At 44.1% G+C, this 24,629-nt stretch overlaps 1 protein-coding gene across 5 annotated transcripts in view; it reads right to left on the reverse strand.

The window, feature by feature from the left end:
• LARS2 (leucyl-tRNA synthetase 2, mitochondrial) overlaps positions 1-24,629 on the reverse strand; it is a 283,460-nt gene that overhangs the window by 161,229 nt on the left and 97,602 nt on the right. For 4 of the 5 annotated variants that reach the window (XM_067044468.1, XM_067044469.1, XM_067044470.1 and 1 more), the window contains one exon: positions 4,138-4,392. In XM_067044468.1, coding sequence (XP_066900569.1) covers positions 4,138-4,371 — 234 coding nt within the window. In that variant the 5' untranslated portion in view covers positions 4,372-4,392. Of the gene's footprint in view, positions 1-4,137; positions 4,393-8,019; positions 8,255-24,629 lie in introns of those variants that run through there. The other variant, XM_067044465.1, reaches the window with a different exon arrangement.

Genomic DNA, 24,629 nt, shown 5'->3' on the forward strand with positions numbered 1-24,629 from the left:
CTGCCTTTCCTTTGGGAATTTTTAGGGACATGGGAAAATAGCTGTTACAGAGTTCTTTGGGACCTGAAAAAAACAATAAAATCCTTGATATAAACTATTTCTAGTTTTTCATTTTAAAGTTTTTACATTAAACCTATTTTTTATTATAATCACTTTGTTTTTATTATAGTGACATATATTTTAAAATGATGTTTAGGGGCTTCCCTGGTGGCGCAGTGGTTGAGAATCCGTCTGCCGATGCAGGGGACACGGGTTCGAGCCCTGGTCTGGGAGGATTCAACATGCCGCAGAGCAACTAGGCCCGTGAGCCACAACAACTGAGCCTGCGCGTCCGGAGCCTGTGCTCCGCGACAAGAGAGGTTGCGATAGTGAGAGGCCCGCGCACCGCGATGAAGAGTGGCCCCCGCTCGCCACAACTGGAGAAAGCCCTCGCACAGAAACGAAGACCCAACACAGCCAAAAATAAATAAATAAATAAATAAATTTAAAATGATGTTTATTTAACAATGTTGCCCCAAACATTTTCCACATATAGCTTCTTCATTAACATCTCCATTTTGTATGTCTATCCAACAAAGATTAAATTTATAGCAAAATCGAGGGATTCATTATATACTAGCTAAGTGTAACTACAAAACTGAGTTTACAGAATATATATAGAAAAGCATTGGACTTCCCTGGTAGCACAGTGGTTAAGAATCCACCTGCCAGTGAAGCAGACACAGGTTAGAGCCCTGGTCCGGGAAGATCCCACATGCCACTTAACAACTAAGCCCGTGTGCCACAACTACTGAGCCTGCGCTCTAGAGCCCATGAGCCACAATTACTGAGCCCGTGCGCCACAACTACTGCAGCCTGCGTGCCTAAAGCCCACGATCCACAACAAGAGAAGCCACCTCAATAAGAAGCCCGTGCACCCCAACGAAGAGTAGCCCCGGCTCGCCGCAACTAGAGAAAGCCCGCACACAGCAGTGAAGACCCAACACAACCAAAAATAAATAAATTAATTAATTTTTTTAAAAAAGAAAAGTATTGCTAGCAAAACTCTTTACTATTCATGAATATTTTTATTTATTGCAGAAAAGGTATTCAGCTTATTGCCTGCCCCTGACTTTTGCTTTTCAGTGTGAATTAAGTCATTTTCCTCTGTGACAATGAAAGGAGTTACATCGCTGGGGGTGGAAAGAAGGAATTATGGGAGTTTATACTATAATTGAGTAGGAATCTGATTGAAATGGAAATTTTCATTATTATATAAAACTGTAAGAATTTAAGCCTTTAAAAGAAATTAAGGGGGCTTCCCTGGTGGCGCAGTGGTTGGGAGTCCGCCTGCCGATGCAGGGCACGTGGGTTTGTGCCCCGGTCTGGGAGGATCCCACATGTCACGGAGCAGCTGGGCCCGTGAGCCATGGCCACTGAGCCTGCGCGTCCGGAGCCTGTGCTCTGCAACAGGAGAGGCCACGACAGTGAGAGGTCCCCGTACCGCAAAAAAAAAAAAAAAAAAGATATTAAGATTGGAAGCCATAGAAAAATGATGGTTTTTATAAGTGGGTCCTATTATTTTTGTCAGCTTCTAACATCAGGAGAAAGATAACTTCTACCTCTTTATAGATCATAGTCTGATGCTGTCGCTGAGTCTAGAGGATGGAGGGGAAAGGACCACTCAATAGGAGCCTGCAGACTGGGATCTGGTCGAGCTTTGACACTAGCTGTGAGACCTTAGGCAAATTCTTTTGTCTTTCTGTCCTCGGTTTACAATCTGTAAATCAAAGGCAAGGCAAAAGAAGGTTCCTGGTGAAAGCATGAGTTCAGAAATCAAACATGTCTGGGTTTGAGTCCTGGACTCTGCCACAAGTGAGTTGTGCATCTCAACAAGTTACCAAACCTCCCTCTGAGCCTGTTTTCTTACCCCCAAAATGAGGATAATACTACCCACCCCCAGGGTTGTTTCAGGATTTAAATGGGATAATAAATGGAAAGATGGTGGCTGACATAGTAAAATGCTCATTAAATGGAAGTTCTTTTTATAACGATGATTATGATGATGATGGCAAAATATTCAGCTTCTAGAAATTCATTCAGGTGGATTTCAAATGTAGCTAATACCAGAGGGAGGTTGATTATAGATTCTTCAAAATCCACCAGCATCTAGTCATATTCTCATTCCTGACAAAGACACACCACACATTTTTTATCCTCTTTCAGTTTATAAAATGGGTTCAGTCATATTTTCTCATTTGATTTTCAAAGCAACTCTGTGAGATAAACAATGCAACGAATCTGAGGATCAAAGAGGTTAAACGATGCTGATGAGATCACACTGATTTGGGAGCAGAGCCAGTTTTACTGCCCAGGTTCCCGATCCAGTGCTCTCTCCATTTTGCCGTTCTCTGATTCAAACCCTCATAGAATGCCACCAGGGAATCACCCAAAATGTCCCTCAAGCTATTTACCCAACTAGTGAAACAGTTTATTTTGCTCCATTTAATTTTTTACACAACGATACACCTAAGAATGCAATGTCACAAGAACAAAAAGCTACAACTTCAAAATGTTTGGAAGTGGCTAAATCTAAACCAAAAGAAAAAAGAAAAAAAGCTAATTTTATGCTCCTCATTGAGAATTAAACTGCTACCTAAGGTCTACTTCCAAACTACATTTAGTTACATTAGTCTGGTCATGTTGCCACAAAGAATTTTCACTTCCTAATGAGGTAAAAGTCAAGCTTTTATTGTATAATTATGCATTATATTTAAATCTTGCTTTTTATCATTTCACGTGTTACACACTACATCTCTTTAAATACCAGATTTTCTTTGTAACTAATGCCAAAACCATCCTTCAGTTTAATACAAATAGCTACCCACCCCCATTGTTCATAATGATCAATCTCATAGAAAGAATGAGTCTGGTAAGAGTTGGACAATCAGGAAAGGCGATTCAAGCTCAGTGTGATCTTGTGCAGATATATATTTACTCAACTGCTTGCCTTTGGCCTAATCTCTTTAAATTAAACATAAAGGGTCAGCATAATTTGACTGGTAACTATTATGAAAGGATGGTCAGAATTTAAGAGTAAAACTCTATTTTATAGTGCTGTGCTCTGATCAGATTCAACATTTCATGTAACAAATCACATCTTCCATTTGTCATTTTGACCAATATCGAGAGGTAAGGGTTAATGCATCCAAGACTGATCCCCAGCAAGTTGGCCTCCCAGAGAAGGAGCTGGCCTCCAGCAGAGCACTCCATGGCAATTGGCTACAGCCAAGTGCTTAAGACAATTAATTCAGGTAGAGCGCTGAGCTGGTGCAGACAGAACAGAAGCCAAGGGTCCACTAACTTATATAGCTGCGACCATGAGGTTGGACCCCAGTCCCAGATCACACCTCGGAAGGGCTGGTACCTCCCAAGCCATGATGGCAGAATAGGGCTGGAGGCCAACGTCATGGGAGGGGAGAGGGAGGTACTTCTCAGAATATGCAGGAGCTTAAAAGTTCCACCACTGAGGGGCCCAGGTGCCTCTCCTAGCATCTCCTATCTGACCCTGCTGGATCCCTGTGTGCTGCCCCACCATGCAGTGGACCACAGAGGACCTGACATCTGCTGTGGCTCCTGTCTTGATGAGCTTCCCCAGTAAATGCTGCTCCAGAATGCCCAGTGTGGCACCATTTGCATGCACCTTGTTTGTATGTGCACCACACTGAAACTCCTCCAAGCACCAAGCTGGTCTCATCCCAGTTACCCCTCACAAGCATCCTGGGAAGCAGGTGGGCACTACTATTAACACTGCCCATTGTAGATTAAAAAAAGTTGAAGCCCAGAGAGATTCAGAAATTTGGTTCAAGGTCACATATTCAATAACTTATTTGAATTCAAGCAGTCTCACCCCAGTCTAAGCCCTTAGTCCCTCTTCTCTACCCTTTCAGTGTCTCTTAGAATACTCATGGGACTTCCTTGGTGGCGCAGTGGATAAGACTTCAAGTTCCCAGTGCAGGGGGCCAGGGTTTGATCCCTGTTCAGGGAACTAGATCCCACATGCATGCAGCAACTAAGAGTTCACATGCCACAACTAAGGAGTCCACCTGCCGCAACTAAGACCTGGTACTATATATATATATATAAAAGAATACTCACATCAGCTTCTGAAATTTTGGAGGACTGTTCTTTTATTCGTTGATGCCACCATTTCTCCACATCCTTTCTTGTCTGCAGCGTATACTCTTTGGTCCACTTTCCCGTGGCACTGTAAATACCTCTGGAACATCCTGGAATCACTCTCCTTCCCCATTTGATGACATCTGGACCATCATTTAGCTGCCTTTTCAGAAGAGAGGCATATAAACCCAGCCTCTGCCAAGAAGGAGCCATTCTTCAAAAGGAGGGAAGGCCCTGAAAGAGAGGGCAGAAAGCACACGTGTGAGCCGCCCGGAACCTCCCCAAGCTCATCCTTCCATTCAGCACAGCCAGCGTTCCCTGCCCGTCCACATGCTTTCCTCTTATTCTGATGACTTCTTTCCCTGAAAAGAATACTTCAGAAGTGCAATTGAGCTAAACACAAACTTCTTAATTGGAAAATATTAAAGGTGTTCGATGCTCCCAAACAGCAAGATACAAAAGCCCCATAGGAACAAAAGGAGACCACCACCTGGGCTAGCTACTGCTGCAACCTAACAGCTTGCTTGCATGGGAAGCAGCAGACCCACCTCCGGCCCTCGCCTTTAGGCCAGCCCAGGGTCTGTACAGGAGGCTTTACTTCCCGTTGTCCAGGCTTCAAAATAGCTCTTAGCACATCTGGGCTTGGCCTTAGGCTCAAGTATCAGAAGAGATCTGAACACAGGTCTCCCAGGAAGATCGGAGACTCTGAGCTAAGATTAGCGTTCTTCATACATACTACAAGTTAAGTATATTCAGTAGGCTGAACCAGAAAATAACCATTATTTAGAAGACTGCTTATTCATTTAGTTCTTCATTCACCTACCAAATATTTATTGAGTGTCACTAGGTCCACACACTATTCTAGGCACTGGGGATAGAGCAGTGAACAAAAACAAAGTCCCTTCTTTCATGGCACTTATATACTAGTAGAGAAAAGCAGATAAGAAACAAACAAATAGGGGCTTCCCTGGTGGCGCAGTGGTTGAGGGTCCGCCTGCCAATGCAGGGGACGTGGGTTCGTGCCCCGGTCTGGGAAGATCCCACATGCCGCGGAGCGGCTGGGCCCGTGAGCCACGGCCGCTGAGCCTGCGCATCCGGAGCCAGTGCTCTGCAACGGGAGAGGCCACAACAGTGGGAGGCCCGCGTACAGCAAAAAAAAAAAAAGAAACAAACAAATAAATATATAACATGTGTAACAGTGATGAGTGTTATGGTTTTCTGGAATACAACCCACAGGTTGGGGCCCACTAAGACATCTAGCTGCGAATCAAAATTCAACTTTAATGTTTCATTGGTTTCCTCCAAAGGTGAATTCCAGAAATGACCTCATATAAGAAATTTCATGTTTTATCACTGTGTTAAAGACTAAGGTGACAGTTCATCAAATATTTAAGATTTATGACTAAATAGCCTAAACTTTCTGCCTTCCTGCATAACAGCATAAGCTATAGTGCAGAAACAGACAAAAACAGACCTTTCAAAACCAGAGAGAAATGGAGGAAGAAACTGGCACTCTGAGCTGGCATTAATTCTTTTTTGTTTTGATTTGATTTGAATTTTATTTTATTTATTATTATTTTTATATTGCAGGTTCTTATTAGTTATCTATTTTATACATATTAGTGTATATATGTCAATCCCAATCTCCCAGTTCATCACCTCCCCCCACCCCCCTCTTTCCCCCCTTGGTGTCCATACATTTGTTCTCTACATCTGTGTCTCTATTTCTAAGCTGGCATTAATTCTTGATCCTCTCAAAATTTTTGTTTCGACGCTGGTTAGCCATTGTTAATAAAGAAATACTAAAGAGTGCAGACAGATCACCAATATGAGCAATACGAAGGAAAGAATTTTAATTTCACTTAAAATTCTAATCCTGTCTCTATAACTTACTTATACTATGCACCAAATTATAAAAAACATATAACAACATTCCCTGTCTACATAACAGTAAGCTTTCTAAAAAATGTTTACATAATACCTGGCTCACTAATAACCTTTCCTGTACATAAACCAATGGTACAGACTAGAGAATTCTGAATCGGATCTGGGTATTTTAAAGAACTTGAAGTTCATAAAGCAAAAAGCACAAATAGATTAGAAAGTGATAGACTATTCAATGAATGGGGGGCCGATTCAAATTAGAGCCCCACCTCAAATCAAAAAGCAGAGTAAATCCCACATAGATTAAAGAATTTTTTAAAATACCATAAAACAAGAAAAAACATAGATGAGTATGTACTAATTCTGTAAAAGGTGCAGGATGTTCTGTCCTAAGCATAAAAGCAATGGAAGATTTCATAAAGGAAAATATTAATAAAACTCTCTAAAAAATGTGAAATACCTGCATATCAAAACCACCACGAACAAAATTAGAAAGCAAACAACAAGCTGAGAGAAAACTGCCAAAACTACAACAAAAGATTACCCTTCTCTATAAAGAGTTCACAGATGAGAAGAGAAACAGTAACAACCTAATTTTTTAAATTGGGGAAGGAGAAAAGAGGAAATACAAATTGGCTAACAAATACCTGAAAAAGAATGACTTTACAACTAATCAAAGAAATGCAAATTAAAACAACAAGGAAATATTTTGCTTATCAGATTGGCAAAAACCTGTTATAAAAAGAAATGTGCACTTTTATACACTGCTGGTGAAATGCAAACTGATTCCAACTCCCTGGGGAGCAATCTGGTAATATATGTGTCAAGACCCTTTAAGAAAAGTCCACACCCTTTATGCTAGGGGAACTCAGCCATAAGTGCACTCAGGGCTATGATTTACTGCAGCCCTGGAGCTCAGTCCAGTTCCCTTTCTTTACATCCCAGGCCCTGCTCTGGGACACTCCACCACCAAAGCCCTGATGGACACTGCCTCTTCCTGATAAGGAGCAGCCATTTTATTAGAGGACCATGCCCCTACCATGAATGTGAAAGGTGTGATTCATATCTTGTGTTATGATCAACTTGGCCCTTTTCTTCCTTAGCTCTGTCACATCCAGTTCCTTGCCTAGATGTTTGGAATCTTGTCTCTTCTTCCACATCCTTCCAAAGCATCAATCCCCATTACTTCACTCCTTTTTAAGAGTCAGCCCTGATCTCAACCTCACCTAGGGCTTAAGGTTAAGTTTTTTGAGAATGGTGGGGGTAGCGGCCTGTGACCATAGAGGGAGGGGCCTGAGAACTGGACCCAAAATGACAATCATATACGGACAGAGAAACCTAGCAGAGTAGGAAAAAACGGGCAAAGAAACAGAACACAGAGAAGCACACGAGGGCATTAGTGTGCGCCCAAAAGAAAGTGTGCGAGAATGTACCTGGGAAATTAATCTTAAAGGAGTTATGTGCAAAAACAAAAACAAAAAACCCCCAACTAATTCTCTCTGTGACCTCAGGGAGATTAATTCCTGCCTGGAAAATCAGCTTCTCCTTAAGATAAAGGGGTAAATCCAGATGATCTCTGAGGACCTTAGACCCCTAACATGCTGTGACAATGATCTGTGGGTCACAGAGATGATGTGGGTCAATGGATGTCCTTCGAGTCTAAAGCCTCAGCCCCGGGAGCAAAGATCCAAGGACCAACCAGGAGCAAAGATCCAGGGACCAACCATCACAGAGATGATGTGGGTCAATGGATGTCCTTCGAGTCTAAAGCCTCAGCCCCGGGAGCAAAGATCCAGGTACCAACCGGGGTAGTGGAGCGGTGGAGAGAGGGAACTGAGTACAAAACTATACGTAAATATGCGTTTTTCTGGAAAGGGTCCAGAGCTATCAACAGAGTCTGAAGATCTGAATCTCAGAAACTTTTCCAGTTGGGAAACTGCACAGCTCCGAGACCACCAAACCCAGCCCGCACTTTACCTTCCGGCTCCCGGCAAGTCGAAATCTACCAATCCGGGTAGAGGGGATATCAGGCCTCGTATCTTGCCCCTATGAGCCCGGCTCAGGGGTTTAACTGCTCCTAGGCTCTGGCCTGCGGCTCCTTACGCCTCGGTTCCCACCTTAGGCGAACACAGCCCAGACAGTCACCACGGGCGCCGCCATGTTGGCAGAACAACAACTTTATCGATGGCGGCCACTGCAGACACAGACAGGAGGGGGCGGAGCCTCAGGAGTAAGAGCACAGCCTGGTCCCGACTCCCGGCATTCCTTGAGACCGGAGTCGCTGGGCGGCTGTCGCGAGTTCCGCTCTTCGGTCACTGGCACCGCCCCCTGGCCCCAAGCCCCGCCCTTGGGCCCAGACCTACACCCTGAGTCTGGCGGCTGCAAAACTCTGGACACCCAAGGATCAAATTCTTAACAGTTGTAGCAGGCGTGTGAAAGCCATCAGTTTAGTGTCTTTAGGCGGCACGTGGTGTAAAGACCACTGGAGGAATCCCGAGGCCACGGTTCGAAGTACATCGTAGTTACAGCCTCCTCTTCTCTCAACCTCTTGATCCTTAGTGGACCACATGATGGTTAAGCCATCTTCCACCATATCCGTGGTCTAGCTCTGGGAGGGGAATTAATTACCTGGCCAAAGTTGGAGGTAAAGTGTGCTTTCCTCACCTGATCCTTGGGCTGGGAGTCAGGAAAGCATGATGCCTGACCACCCACTTTCCTAGAAGAGTTTATGTATTCCACCCTGTAACCTCCCCATCCCTGGCAAGTATTTCTTGCTATAAATAAATAAATGAATGAATCAATGAATGAATTGCAAAAGAACAGTGGTGTTAAAGTATAATTTTCAAAAACGTAAAACCTGTTTAAAGGAGATTTAGAAGAACATATATATGGGCAATCAGGAATACTGAAAGAAATCTGCTACTTGTGCAAAACTTGTTGATATCATGTAGGACTAGAAAAAGTAATGTTTGAGAGCTATCTTTTTCTACAGGGCTGAAATCACGTGTACCTCTATCAAACAAAATGCATCCCATTATTCTGTATTCTACATCTATAGTCTATATCTTAGGTTTTACAGAGCTGGACAATAGAAGACAAGCAAATGTGCATACCCTACAGCACCAGATAATCCCCAGACCAGTACTCCACCCACACACTAATCTCTCACCAATTTCCAAGTCTTTAACAAAGTTTCCTGACAGTTCGAAATCCAAATACTTTGTTATTCAGTGTACACTTCAGACCAGCATCAGCCTTACTTGGGAATTTGCTAGAAATACAGAATCTCAGGCCCCACCCCAGTCCTGCTGAATTGGACTCTGCATTTTAACAAACCTCTAGGGAGTTCTTAGGCACACTGAAGTCTGAGACTCACTGTCTTAGAACGTGAGAGAAATCTTGAGAATACTCCAGTCCAGCGGCTCATTTTACAGATGAATAAACTGAGGCCCAATGGAGCTGTCTAGCTCAAGATCACAGCAAATTAGTACAGTCATCCCAAGGTATCCCAGGGGGATACCAGGATCCCAGGTCCTGGTCCTGGGTCCAGGACCCCTCGAGGATATCAAAATCCAAGGATGTTCAAGTCCCTTCTTAAAATGGTGTAATATTTGCATATAATCTATGCATATCCTCTTGTACACTTTAAACCATCTCTAGATTATAATACCTATTACAATGTAAATGCTATGTAAATAGTTGCCAGTGTAGAGGAAATTCAAGTTTTGCTTTTTGGAACTTTCTGGAGTTTGGGGGGGAATATTTCCCATCTATGCTTGGTTGAATCCACTGATGTAGAACCCGCGGATACAGAGGGCTGACTGTAAAAGATTTGGTATTCAAAGCTGGGTCTCTAACCTGCTAAAATAGTGCCCTTCCCAAAGTGCAGAATGAAAGATCATTAGTTGAGACAACTTCCAGGCCAATTCTCTCATTTCGAAGATGAGGACACTGAGGCCCAGAGATTGGCTACAGCTTGCCTGAGGTCACACAGCTAGTTGATGGCAGAGTCAGGATTCCCATCCAGGTCTCTCCTGATCTCTCCACCCCTGAAACCAGATGCTTAATTTAAATTGACACCATGGAAGCACTGACTCTCATATCAACATACCACATAAAGTAATTCAATCTTCAAGGACTTCATGCTGTATGCACATATAACCAGGGTGCCCTTTCTCTAATTTACCCAAAACACTAAATTCTAAGTAGCTTCTACCATTATTTTGATTCAAAATATCTCTTTCCTCTTATGAATTAAAGTTAACATTGACATTTCTAGGAGATTATTTCAAATAGAATTTTTCTAAAAGTTCAGTTGCTTTACTGGAAAGTTGCTATTTTTACATCAAAGAAGACATAGCATGAAAGTAAATTTCTTTCACTTTTAAAGAGCTTGCTACAGAGATACATTATTAAATGAAAGAGACAAGTTGCTGGGCTGTGTAAAATGTTATCCCATTTTTGATTTTTTTAAAAAGGAAGGGAAATAAATGAAATACATGTGTTAGTATATGCATGGAAAGAAATCTAGAAAAATATGTCTCATATCATATATTTATTTCCTATGATGATCTCTAGGGACAGTGGGGTTCTATGGGGCTTTCTCTTCATGATAGTTTTCTATGTTACTTTTTCTTTTTCTTTTCTTTTTTTTTTTTTTTTTTGGTTTTGTTTTGTGTGTGTGTGTGGTACGCGGGCCTCTCACTGTTGTGGCCTCTCCCGTTGCGGAGCACAGGCTCCGGACGCGCAGGCTCAGCAGCCATGGCTCACGGGCCCAGCTGCTCCACGGCATGTGGGATCCTCTCGGACCGGGGCACGAACCCGTGTCCCCTGCATCGGCAGGCGGACTCTCAACCACTGAGCCACCAGGGAAGCCCACTTTTGCTTTTTCTATTAGCTCGTGTGGTAGGCTGAATAATGGTCCCCAAAGATATCTAGGTCCTAATCCCTGGAGCCTGTGAATATTATTTTATATGGCAAAAGATACTTTGCAACGTGATTAAATTAAAAATCTTGAGATGAGATTATCCTGGGTTATCCTGGTAGGTCCTAAATGCAATGAAAGAGAGAGGCAGAGGGAAATTTGAGACAGAAGAAGAAGACCACTGAACAAGATGCTGCCCTGATGGTTTAGAAGATGAAGGAAGAACCATGAGCAAAGGAATACAGCTCTAGAAGATGAAAAAGACAAGAATATAGATTTTCCCATATGATCCAGCAATTCCATTTCTGGGTAGATATCCAAACGAACTGAAAACAGGATCTTAAAGAGATACTTGCACACCCATGTCATAGAGGCATTGTTCACAATAAGCAAAAGTTGGAAGCAACGCAAGTGTCCATCAAGGGATGAATGGATAAACAAAACATGGTACATAAATACAGTGGAATATTATTCAGCCTTAAAAGGAAGGAAATTCTGACACATGCTACAACATGGACAAACCTTGAAGACATGCTAAGTGAAACAGTCACAAAAGGACAAGTATTATGATTCCTCTTGTATGAGGTACCTAGAGTAGCCAAAGTCATAGAGACAGAAAGTAGAATTGTGGTTGCTCAGGGGCTCAGAGGAGGGGGAATGGGGAGTCATTGTTTAACATGTACAAAGTTTCAGTCTGGGAAGATGAAAAGGTCCAGAGATGAATGATGGTGAATGCACAGCCGTGTGGATATATGTAATGCCACTGAGCTGTACACTTAAAAATGGTTGAGATGGTAATTTTTTTTTTTTTTTGGCTGTGTTGGGTCTTCATTGCTGCACGTGGATTTCTCTAGTTGCGGCGAGTGGGGGCCACTCTTCGCTGCGGTGCGCAGGCTTCTCGTTGCGGTGCTTCTCTTGTTGCAGAGCACGGGCTCCAGGCACACAGGTTTCAGCAGTTGTGGCACACAGGCTCTAGAGTGCAGGCTCAGCAGTTGTGGCGCACAGACTTAGTTGCTCCACTGCATGTGGGATCTTCCCGGACCAGGGCTCGAACCCATGTCCCCTGCATTGGCAGGTGGACTCTCAACCACTGCGCCACCAGGGAAGCCCGAGATGGTAATTTTAAAAATTTATTTATTTATTTATTTTTGCCTGTGTTGGGTTTTCGTTGCTGCGCACAGGCTTTCTCTAGTTGCAGCGAGTGGGGGCTACTCTTCGTTGCGGTGCACGGGCTTCTCCTTGCGGTGGCTTCTCTTGTTGTAGAGCATGGGCTCTAGGCGTGCGGGCTTCAGTACTTGTGGCACGCGGGCTCTACAGCACAGGCTCAGTAGTTGTGGCACACGGGCTTAGTTGCTCCGCGGCATGTGGGATCTTCCCGGACCAAGGATCGAACCCTTGTCCCTTGCATTGGCAGGCAGATTCTTATCCACTGCGCCACCAGGGAAGTCCCGAGATGGTAAATTTTATGATTATCTTACCACAATTTAAAAAAAGGAAAGAAAACAGATCCTTTCCTAGAACCTCCCAGAAGGGAGTGGACTTCTGTTGACACCTTGATTTTGGCCCAGTAAAACTGATTTTGGATTTCTGACATCCAGAACTATAAGAAAATAAGTGTGTATTGTTTTATGCCACAGAGTGTGTGGTAATTTGTATACTATTCAGCTTCTATGACTTTGTATACAGAAAAAGATTAAGAAGACTTTTTATTAAATAGAGTGATGCCCATCACCATTTGTTTGATTTCATGTTTATAGGGCAGTGTATGTTATTAACATTCTAATTCTTCAGAAAGGTTCTTTACATGGCACCCTCTCATCAAAGGAGCCTAGCTCTCCAGAGTCTCACCCAAACATTATTTGTCTCCTTTGGCCAGGACTCAACTTGAAGAACAGGTCAGAGTCAAACATGCCAGCTACCACAAATAATCCTTAAAGAGAAGGAGAGCCTTCTTTCACACTTGAGTAAGCACGGCGTATAGCCGTGATAGTGGACATCCTTGTCTTACTCCATTGGTCCCTCACTTGGATTGGGGTTGCTTCTAATGTTCTACCTTAAGGTATGATGCTTGCTTTAAGTTTTTGGTAAATACTCTTTGTGGTATCCCACCTTCAAGATACCACCAGTACCAATGATAACCCCACCTCCTGGTCTTCACACTCTTGTGTATCCCCTCCCATGTTTTACTAGGCTGGGTTAGTATGACCAATAGAATACAGCAGAAATAACTCTATGTACCTAAACTTTCCACATTAGGTTGTAGAAGACACTGCAGCTCCCATCTTGGTGTGTGTTTTTGTTGCATCACTCACTCAGGTGATGGGGTATAAGGGAGTATGTCATGAGCAAGGATATAAAGAGAGCTAGGGACTTCCATGGTGGTCCAGTGGTTAAGACTCCATGCTTCCACTGTAGGGGGCATGGGTTCGATCTCTGGTCGGGGAACTAAGATCCAGCATGCTGTGTGGAGTGGCATGGCCAAAAAAAAAAAAAAGAGAGAGAGCTACATGGTGAGGAACTGAGGTCATCTGCCAGCAGCCAGGTCAGTGGGCTTGGAAACAGTTCCTCCAGTCCAGTCAGGTCTTCTAAGACTGCAGCCCCAGGAAACAACTTCACTGAAACAGCAGGTGAGACCCTGAGGAGGAACCCCAGCTAAGTCACTCTCAGAAGCTGCATGAGATAGAACATGTTTGTAGTTTTAAGCTGCTATGCTTTGGGATAATTTTTCTCAGCAACAGATTACTAATGCATTCTTTAACACATCAGAAGAGTTTCCTTCTAAGACCTGGTCTAGGATCCAGTCCAGGGTATACCCTGCATTGAGATACAATTCTTCTTTGTCTCCTCCATTCTGGGACAGCTCCTCCATCTTTATTTGCTTTATTATGACCTCGACACTTCTGAAGAGTTCCAGTTAGGTATTTTGTAGAACGTCCCTCCTGATTTAATTCACATTTGTATATGGGGCAGACATGCCACAGAAGTGAAGGCTGAGCCCTTCTTGGTGCATTTTTTAAAAGGAACGGGAAATGCATGAACATGTTTGTAAGCGGGTGGAGATGGTAAAGTCAAAGGAGGAATCAGTGCCGGACATGGAAGGAATAACTGAAAGAGGGAAGCCTGAAAAAGTGAGAGGGGGCAGGATGCCCAGCCCCCAGAGGTGGTCTTTCACATTTTACTCTCTGTATTAAAACACTGAAGTTTTTAACAACACACATGTATTATTTTTGTGATTAAAAAATGATAAGAGGGGCTTCCCTGGTGGCGCAGTGGTTGAGAGTCTGCCTGCTGATGCGGGGGACGCGGGTTCGTGCCCCGGTCCGGGAAGATCCCACGTGCCGCGGAGCGACTGGGCCCGTGAGCCATTGCCTCTGGGCCTGCGCGTCCGGAGCCTGTGCTCCGCAACGGGTGAGGCCGCGGCGGTGAGAGGCCCGCGTACCGCACACACACACAAAAGACTTATTTTTCTAAACTCTAGGCTCAATTTTGTTTCAGAAATTATACTACCTTCCACCCCCGCCCCATATTGTAAGAGGCTCCTATAGCGTGGAGACTTGAAAATTTTACTTTCCTTCCAACGTATTTACTCATGTTTACTCCTTTAAGAGCCGGCATTCGATCTTTAGCCTGAACTACTGCACATCTCCCATCCCTGTGTCTCCCCCTCCAGCTTCCCAGCATCGTTCTCTGCGTGCTTCCTCTGCCTTGGTTTTCACTATAAGAGCCAGGCCCTGCATCAGGAAATGGGAGGACAAGGATGAAGAACACACGCTTCTCTGACCTCAGGGAGACTCTCATCTTCACATTGTTTCTCTAGTTCTCTCTGCCTGGGTGCCCCTGCCTTTCCTCCCATCTGTGTGCCTTTCATATTATGGTGTCTGATCCTCCAAGTTTCTCTTCTTCTTCTCCTTATCCTTCTTCGTCCTCCTCCTCCTCCTCCTCTCCCTGCTTTTTCCTCTTCTCCCTGCCCCACCCCTCCCTCTCTCACTGTTTCTTCTCTTCCCAACCACCCCATCAGTTGGTCTCTTTCTGGTCCCTCCCATGCCACCTCCTCACCCCCTTCCTACCTTGCCTTGCCCCACCTACTCTGTTGGACCGTACCAAGGTTTAGACATTCTGGATTCATTCAAGTACTATTTTGAAAATTGTAATGACCAATTTCCTGAGTTCTTTGCGGACTCCCTTAACATCTTTGAGTTTTATTTGAATCACTGAAACTTTACTTCTCTACCCTTTGTTCATTTTCCTTACCTCTTGCACCTTGCTCTGCACTCTCTTTGATTAATACAAAAGCCTGTGTGTCAGGAATTTCCAGGAATAGGAGTCTCCATTTCTTCATTCATTTCTCCCCTTAGTGCAAAAACAAGCTTTTTCCCTGCTTACCTCGCTAGGTAAAGCAAACTCACTAGAAATGACCTCGAGGTGCAAGAGTAATAAATAATTCCAACTTGACATTTATTTCCGTGCTCTTGCGACCTTTCAAAAAAATAAATCCTGAGGCAGCCATGTAAATTCTTATCTGAGCTGTCACATTTCAGACATTGATTCAGATCTTCTGGGAACAACTTGCAGTCTTCCATTGTGAAGGCAAACCCCAAGATTCTTGCTACTGTATGGACTGTTTCTCAATAAAAATGCCCCAGCTGTGATAATCAAGCCACTGAAGGTGTAGATAGGCTTATCATCTATGATTTTTCCCCTTACCTACTCCTCCCCCTTTTCTGATCAATGCTTCTGGACTTCCCTTTAAGAAACCACCCCTCACCCCAACTCTGAGCCATTTAGTCTTGTGAACTTGACCCCACCCCTCATACCCCAGGTCTGAGGTCTGGCTTAATCCAATCCAGTTATTCCATCCCCTGACCACAGAGATGGTTGAGGCAGGCACATTATCGAAGCTGGACTAACCAGAGGAAAGCATAGGACTTCTGCTGGGAACACTAGAACCCAGATTCTTTTTGCTGCTGTGTGGAAAGAAAAATCTCAGTAATTGCAGCAGCCATCCCAGAATCAGATGGATGCGTCTGCTAAGAATGAAGGCAGGAGGCTAAGAGAGGAATTGGGTCCTGGTGCTACAGAAGGATCTGCCAGATCAAGCCCTACCTGAAGCCAGCTGTCTCAGAATCCTCTTCCCAACTAGGCCTCAACTTTTGCACTTCGGTGTCTATCTTTGCATGGCCCAATCATAGCAAGAATCCTGCTAAGTCAGTTTAGCCAGACTCCCACTGCCTGGGGTTCCTCTTCCTCCACCAACCCCCAAGTGATGCCTGATCACCCTGGCCTTCCTTCAGCAAGAATCCTGTTAGGTTGGCTTAGCCAGACTCTCCCCTTACCCTTGATGTTTCCTATTAGTAATTTTCCATCTACTGACCCTCACTCTGCTCCTTGGCTATAAATTCCCACTTTTCCTTGTTATATTCAGAGCTAAGCCTAATCTTTCTCCCCTACTGCAAAACCCCATTGCAGTAGTCCCTACACCTATAGTAAAAGTCTCCCTGAATAGTCTGCCTCACTATTTTAACTAGTGTCATGGATAATTTTTTCTTTAATAGTTCTTGCTGACCTGAAAGTTAAGCCTAGCACTGGTGGGTCAAAAGACTCATAATGATCTTTGCAAAGCCAGTGTCCAAGAGATCAGGAACCAAGAAAATGGGAGTAGATGCCTTTCTGAAGAGCAGTCTTGGCCTTGAGTGGCCTGGAGCAAAATCAGTACATATTTTCCTAGGTGCCCGATATAAAAAAGTACCTGTTATTGGCATCCCTTCCAGGATGCAAAGTTTGCTGAAAGTGACCTCTTTTGTTGACTTTTAAAATTTTATGTCTCCCCCACCCTGCTGCCATGCCTTGCAGTTCTTGAGTGTGTAGGAAAAAGCCCACTTGGAGTGACTCATACCATAATTATCCTTGGACACAAAGACAGACCTTGGGATTAAGCTTTTGATCTGTTCATTACAGGGGAGAAAAAAATCCTTTCCACTGCTGTAAATCTCCTTAGGCTTTGTGATTGCTTCTAGAAAAAGGATAATCCTATTTGAAGAAATAATGACTAGAAAAAGATAATCCTATTTGAAGAAATAATGAATGTATACAATAGTACTGAGTTACATTTGACCTGAAGATATTCAGAATTTGTTATTTTTAGTCTAAGAGTGGGTTATGGGTTACTTATATTTATTTGCAAATGTATAAAATGTACCTTGTCCATCTTTTGGTGATATCTGCAATTTTAATAAATCAATGTTAGTAAGATCTTATAGGTCCTATATCCCTGCCATTAATTTGGTGTTTAGTCAGACCATCTCTGGCATGTCTCGTATTCTTGTAGAGGTAATTAGCCCTTGAATTTATGTGTATATGTCTTCTCTTCCCAAGTAGACAATAAATTAATTAAGCCAGTGATCACACTCCTCTGATCCTTGATCAGCAGCATAGCTTTGTACACAGAGGACAGCAAGTTGTGTATCAGTCCCAACGATCTCGTTTAGTGTGTTATAGTCCAACTGTACAGCAGACAAATAGAGAAAGCACAGGCCTCAGTTTCCTACTCTGCCCAATCTGTGAGATGTAGGAGTAGTGTATGGAAAGAATTTAACACGCGCCAGGCATGCAGAGGGAGTGTAGGAAGTGGTGGGCTGGTATTAGCAGTAACAATGATGTAACTTCCCCTTAATGTCCTGCAGTGGCTGGAAGTGTCCTTCCAGACGACATACCCTTAACCTGACAGTGGCTTCCCAGTGGCTGGTGATGAACACACCCCAACTAGAGAGGATGGCGCCAAATAGTCTGTGCTTTTCCTACTAATCCCCTTGCAGAACAACCATACTGTGTCTGAGGAGCACCCTGGAGTTCCTTCTTTCTAGTCTCTTCTCTTTTCTCTCCCTCCTCACTCCCTGTGGTCCTTATTACCCATCATGTCCCTCCTCCTCACCCACAGAGTTTCCAAATCTTTAAGACAAACCAGGCTTTCTCTTCCTAATGTTGGTTGCTTTTCATAGCAGTTCATGTTCTTATGCTGAATGACCTCCTTCCCACCAGGGTAGAAGATGAAAAGAATAAAGGGGGAAAAGGGACTGAAAATCCTGCATGGCCAAACAATAACAACAATAAAATCATCAACGTCATCATTCTCACCATCACCATCATCTGAATTCTCTACCTGGAGCCCAGAGGGAAAGGAGGGAAGGAGGGGGATGGAAGAAAGAGGAGCTGCACTGAGTTCAAGTGCTTGACCACGGGAGGAGAAAGAAGAGAATAAAGGGAAACATCTATCTATGAAACAGAAACAGAATCACAGACATAGAGAACAGACTTGTGGTTGCCAAGGAGGAGAGGGGTGGGGGCGGGATGGATTGGGAGTTTGGGGCTTGCAAATGCAAACTATTACATATAAAATGGATAAACAACAAGGTCCTACTGTACAGCACAGGGAACTATATTCAATATCCTGAGATACACCATAATGGAAAAGAATATAAAAATAAATGTATATATATGTATAACTGAATCACTTTGCTGCACAGCAGAAATTAATACATTGTAAATCAACTATACTTCAATTTTAAAAATCTTAAAAAAAAAGAAAGGAAGAGGAGAGGGAATAGGAAGAAGAAAGAGAAAGAGGAGAAGTTGGAGGAAGGAGAGAAGGAGGAGGAGGTTGAGGAGGAGAAGTACATGGAAGAGGAAGTGGCAGCCTTGGGATGGGGCAGGCAATAAGATACTATCCCTGGCTCTTGGCCCAGCGTAGCAAATACCATTCTAGAGTCTGCAAAGGGTTGAAAACAGAAGACAACACCTCAGTGCAGTTTATGAGTCAACTGAACTATTCTGCAGCCATTTAAATCTGGACCACCCTGTCCCCAAAAAGAGGAGGATGCTGCTGAAAGCCTCCAATTACAGAACCCTTGTTACAGGCCAGGTACTGTGCCAAGCTGGGTGGCGGCAAGCAAGCTGTTTCACCTCTCTAGTCTTTAGGCTCTTCATCTGTAAAGAGACAGAGGTGGTGCCTACCTCACAGATTGTAAGGATTGAGAGAGAGAACGCATATAAAGTGGTTAATGGCAGTCCCTTAGGTCCTTACAGGAGGTGTGCGTGGGACAGGTAGGGAAACCTTTCCAGTGTGTACATCCCATAAAGGTGTAGGCCACTTAGTGCTGATAAATTACAAAGAGGTATATATTCAATCCTCTTCTTTTGGTTTAGTCCCCACATCATCTCCAAGGTATGAAACAGGGACATTGTCCAGGTTAGTTAAACCTCTGTTCTCAAACATGTACATACATATGAATCACCCAGGGATCAGAAAGTCTGGGGTGTGCCTGAGGTTCTGCCTTTCTAGCAGGCTCCCAAGAGATACCGATACTGCCAGCCCATGCACTGCACTGTAAGCAGTAAAGAGCTAACCAATAGCTTTGGTGTGACAGTGTCAATTGAAACATGAAAGCAGTGCAGAAACCAGACAAGATACATGACCACAGATTTACTTCCTAATACTTACTTATTCTCTTAATTTGGGGAGCAAACTCTCATCTGAATGAGTGGGAAGGAAGGAAGGAAAGAAAGAAGGAAGGAAGGAAGGGAGATGAAATGAAAATGAATTACTTCTAAGGCCATATAGTAAAAGACAGTAAGAGTTAACAGAATTTTGCCAAATAGAGATTGGTCCTATTGAACTTACTTGAATAAATACATCTAAATCATTTGAAATCAACCAACTGTTCATCAAATGGAAGCTGCCAAAGTACTTGGAAAAGATTTTTTTTTGAGTGCTTAACATCTCTCCACCTGAGTCTTGTTTACATATTAAATTTGCTCAGCAGCTCCAAAGGCAAAGACCAATCCCTATCAAAATAACCACATTTCCTTCTGAATTGAACTAATCACGTATGAACAATTCAATTCAACTCATCAAACAACATCTGAACATCCTGTACGTACTGAGCACCGCCTTTGGTCCTGGAGAGGAAGAGAAGAAAGGCACTGAACACACGCTTTCAGGAGCTCAGGGTGTAATGGTGGACACAGACAATGGAGCCCTGCCATCATCTACGATGCCAGTCAGCACAGGGAATGTGGCACACAGAGGAGGGACACATATCTCAGCCTGGAGAGGAAGGAGAGGGCACAGTGCGTACGGATAAGTCAGGAAAGGCATCCTGGAGGAGGTGATTTGAGCTCTGTCCTGCTTGTACGAGTGGAAAACAGCTTCAAGTCCCCAACATGAGACCTAGGAAGATGGATAGGCCTCTGTCCTCCCTAGTCATGAATTGCTGGCTGGCAAGTCTTCAGTTCCTTGGCTTCTTTGCCATCCCATACCCTACCCACCACCACAGCCAATGGGGGCAGAGACAGTGGTCCTAAGCAAAAAAAATCTCCAGGTATTACACTAATGTATGCAGTAGCATCTCATTAGCATCTTTGTCAGTAGAAAGCACATAAATAATTCATTTGTTCTGCTCTAGAATATCTGATAGAGTGGTCCAAATTCCCTCACAGAAAGGGGAAGCCTCAGGAGCTGCGGGAGGGCCCTGATGGAGCAGCAGCTCTCAGGCTGGAAAGTCTTCACTCGTGGACCCACTGTGCTGCTCTGATGGAAGAGAACAAAGCGATGCATCACCTTCCCTTTTCCCAAGAAGGAGACCTCTTTTCTCCTATAAATGAGACCCTCTAAAAGAGTGGAAGCCTACCAGGGTGACCCACTTACAAAACAGAATAAAGATTCACTGTCAGGAAGCTCGCAATAACCCCAGATCAGCCCTTTCCAAGGCTCCAGATGTGCTATACAGAAACTGATCCACGGCCAAATTAGAAGTTCTGCAACACAGAAACCTTTGAAGCATTGTTTGATAAATAGTTTTCCCAAACATAACTGACCATGGAAACATTTTTTTTTTAATAGCTGAGGACTTATTAACATTCATCAAAAACTAGTATTCCATAGATGGCAGAGTTGCAGTTAGAGTCAAAGACCTCAAAATCTGCTGCAGAATTCCTTCTTGTGGACTTCCCTGGTGTTCCAGTGGTAAAGAATCCACCTTACAAGGCAGGGGATGCAGGTTCAATCTCTGGTCAGGGAACTAAGATCCCACATGCCATGGGGCAACTAAGCCTACGTGCCACAACTACTGAGCTCGCACGCCTCAACTAGAGCCCGCGTGCCGCAAACTACAGAGCCACCCGCCCTGGAGCCTGTGCCCCACAACTAGAGAAGAGAAAAAACCCTCACGCCACAACTAGAGAAAAGCCCTCACACCACAGTGAAGAGCCCATGTGCTGCAACAAAAGATCCTGCATGCCTCAGCGAAGGTCCTGCGTGCTGCAACTAAGACCTGACACAGCCAAAAATTAAATAAAGAAAGAAAGAAAGAATAAATTTTAAAAAGAATTCCTTCTTGCTCAGGGGAGGTTAGTCTTTGTTCTATTCAGACCTTCAACTGATTGGATGAGGCCCACCCCATTATGGAGGGCAATCTAATGTATTCAAAGTCCACTGATTCAAACGTTAATCTCATCTGAAAAACACATTCAGAGAAACATCCAGAATAATGTTTGACCCAACGTCTGGTCATCCGGGCACTGACACACAACATGAACCATCACACAGCCCTATTTAGTGCCATGTCACTCTATGCGCCATCAGCTAATCTTCACTGGAGCTGGAGGACCAAACCTTCCCAGCTGGCTCACTCGCATGGCTGGCAAGTTAGCGCTGCCTATAAGCTGGGAGCTCAGCTGGGCTGTTGGGAGAGAGGTGCAGGGCCAGGTTTCTCTCTATATGGGCTTCTCCATGGGGCCGACTGGGCTTCCTCCAGCAGGATGGAGGTGTTCTAGGACTTATTACAACCCACCCTCTGCTCAAATTACTTACATTTATCCCACATGCCAAATACACTCACCTCCCCACCCCAAGTCTCATCCCTTTACCACATCTGGCTTGAGGATCAGAAGCTTATCATCGACATAAGGTTCAGGCGTGGATGAAGCTTGAGTTCAAAGAGACAGCCACAAAACATTCCGCCCGCTGAGAAGGCGGGTGTATGTGCCGTCTCCTGAATCTGGGGACAGGGACCTCCGGTGACTATGCTGACAAATGGCAGATGGCAAAGTGACACTGTGCTGGTTTCCAGGCCTGGGCCTTAAAAGACTGGTGCTTTCTGCTTTCTGTCTCTTGGAACACTTGCTCTGGACCCTGAGCTGCCATGAAATCCAATTACCCTGAGACCATCCTGCTGGAGAGGCCATGGTAGATGTTCCAGTCGACAGCCTTCCAACCACCCCGACAAGGCTCCAGCATGTGAGTGAAGCCATCTTGGACCCTCCAGACCAGCCCGGACACCAGCGGAGTAGCCCTGAGTAACTCTGGTGGGCACCATAGGGGTAGATCTTCCCAGATTCCTGACCCACAAAATCATGTATTAAAATTGTTGTTGTTTTAAGCCATAGCAAGAGATAACAGGAACAAACAGTATTTGACATCTTTTAGGTCACTAGTTTATAACTCTTGGTTTTATGTTTAATTGCAGAAACTTCCTTTCCAATAACCTCTCACATGGAACCCTAATATGTAAAGAGATCCAAGGAGCTACTTTGCTAAAAGTAAAACTCCCTGAACCTTTGTATCCCCATGGCTAAAGCACCTCTGAAAAAGGTACTCCTGTTTTACAAAGACTATACTCAAGGCCCAAGGGTTAAATGGCTAGCTTTATGTCAGTAGTTCTTAAAGGGTGGTTCCTGGACCAGCAGCATCAATATCTTCTGGAAACTTGTCAGAAATACAAATTCCCAAGCCACACCCCAGATCTACCAAATCAGAAACTCTGGGGTGGGGCTCAGCCTTCTGTGTTTTAACAAGCCCTCCAGGGGATTCTGACACACGATAGAGTTTGGGAATCACTGCTCTGTATCAGAGAGTGAGGTAATTATCCAGCAGAACCTTGACTTGATCTGACCTGGGTTTGAATCCCAGACACTTCTCAGTTTTGTGACTGTAGGCGAGTTAATGTCTCCACCTCAGTTTCCCTACCTGAAAAGAGAAGAGAGTAATAACTACTGTTGATATCCTCTTCCATTCTTTCTCTCTCCTTTGATGGTCCCTACCCTTCTGGGTGATGGAAAAGGGGAAAGGGCTCTAAGCCCCAGGCTAATGTGGTGACTCTGAGCCCTGCTGGTAGAGTGGGTGGCTGCCATTTCCTGAACCTGGGTTCTGGAGTCTCCTTCTAAGCAACCTTGACTAATTTGAAGAGCCAGGGAAGCAAGGAGGATATGCAATCAGTGAGATTTAATTTAAATTGAATGGCTTCACTAAAATTTCTGAGCGGAGCCTCAGGTGTCTCTAGCACATGAGTTCAAGTCCATCCCTGTACAGAAAACCCCATCTCTCCCTCTAGTCCTCATGCCTCTGTCTGAAACACCAGCCCAAGAGCCCTCTGTCCCTCCCGGACTCCTCCCCCAGACCTCCCTGCAAGATGAAGCAAGCCAGACCACAGCTGCTTCTGCCTCTAATGACTGTTTTCTTCATTTGCCTGTTTTCCCTTCTTTCTCATCATCATGTCAATACCAGAAGGAGAAGGTTGTCAGGGCAACCTAGAGTGGAGGCGAGAAGTTCATCCTTGACTTAAGTCTGCTTGGTTAAACACCCACTGAGTTCTTGGCTGCCCTCTGTTTCCTGGAAGGAAGAAAATAAAAATTCAACATTTTCTGCTTTTCTCCTCTTTTCTCTCCCTCTAATCATCTTAATCTCTCTCTTCTTCTCTCAAGTCAGCCTGACCTGTGTACATTCTCCAGAATTTATTAGCTTTAACTCCTTCTGTTTCTACTAACTAACCTTGATACTCTTTTCTCCCTGAATCTATACATTGAGACCCTCCAGTACCCTGTCTGATGGGTACTGCCCACAGCACCCCACCTCATATGCTGGCGGGGGAGGGATTAGATGTGGTCCAGCACTAGGAGGGCTGGGGACATGTGGCAGACACATGGATGTTGGGCTGGTGGTATTATTGTTTTAGTAATCCCTGTCTCCCTGGCTGGCATTCTCTCCATTATAAAACTAGAATGTCAGTGCTCAGAGCTGCCACAATTGTGTTATGATAGCATTTAAAATGAAAGAATGGAGAGAAACATACCAGAATACAGACAGTGATTAAGTCTAAGAGATGAGATAATTTTTATACTTTTCTATATTTCCTGATTTTTTTTTTTTTTTTTTTTTTTTTTTTTTTTTTTTTTGCGGTATGCGGGCCTCTCACTGTTGTGGCCTCTCCCGTTGCGGAGCACAGGCTCCGGACGCACAGGCTCAGCGGCCATGGCTCACGGGCTTAGTTGCTCCGCGGCATGTGGGATCTTCCCGGACCAGGGCACGAACCCGTGTCCCCTGCATCGGCAGGCGGATTCTCAACCACTGCGCCACCAGGGAAGCCCCTCCTGATTTTTTTATAATGAGCATACATTACTTTTTAAACTTTCTTTTTGAAATAATTATATATTTATAAGAAATTGCAAAAATAGTACAGAGAGGTCTCATGTACCCTCCACCCAGGCATATATTACTTTTATATTATAAAATTAAAAATAAAAATAATTTCTCCTATACACACAGGAGCCAGTTTGAGAGTTCCCAATGGCCAAATCTGAGATAATTTGAGCAATAAATAACCATAGTAATGGA

This window comes from Kogia breviceps, chromosome 10 (assembly GCF_026419965.1).
Source record: "Kogia breviceps isolate mKogBre1 chromosome 10, mKogBre1 haplotype 1, whole genome shotgun sequence".
Taxonomy (NCBI): Eukaryota; Metazoa; Chordata; class Mammalia; order Artiodactyla; family Physeteridae; genus Kogia; species Kogia breviceps.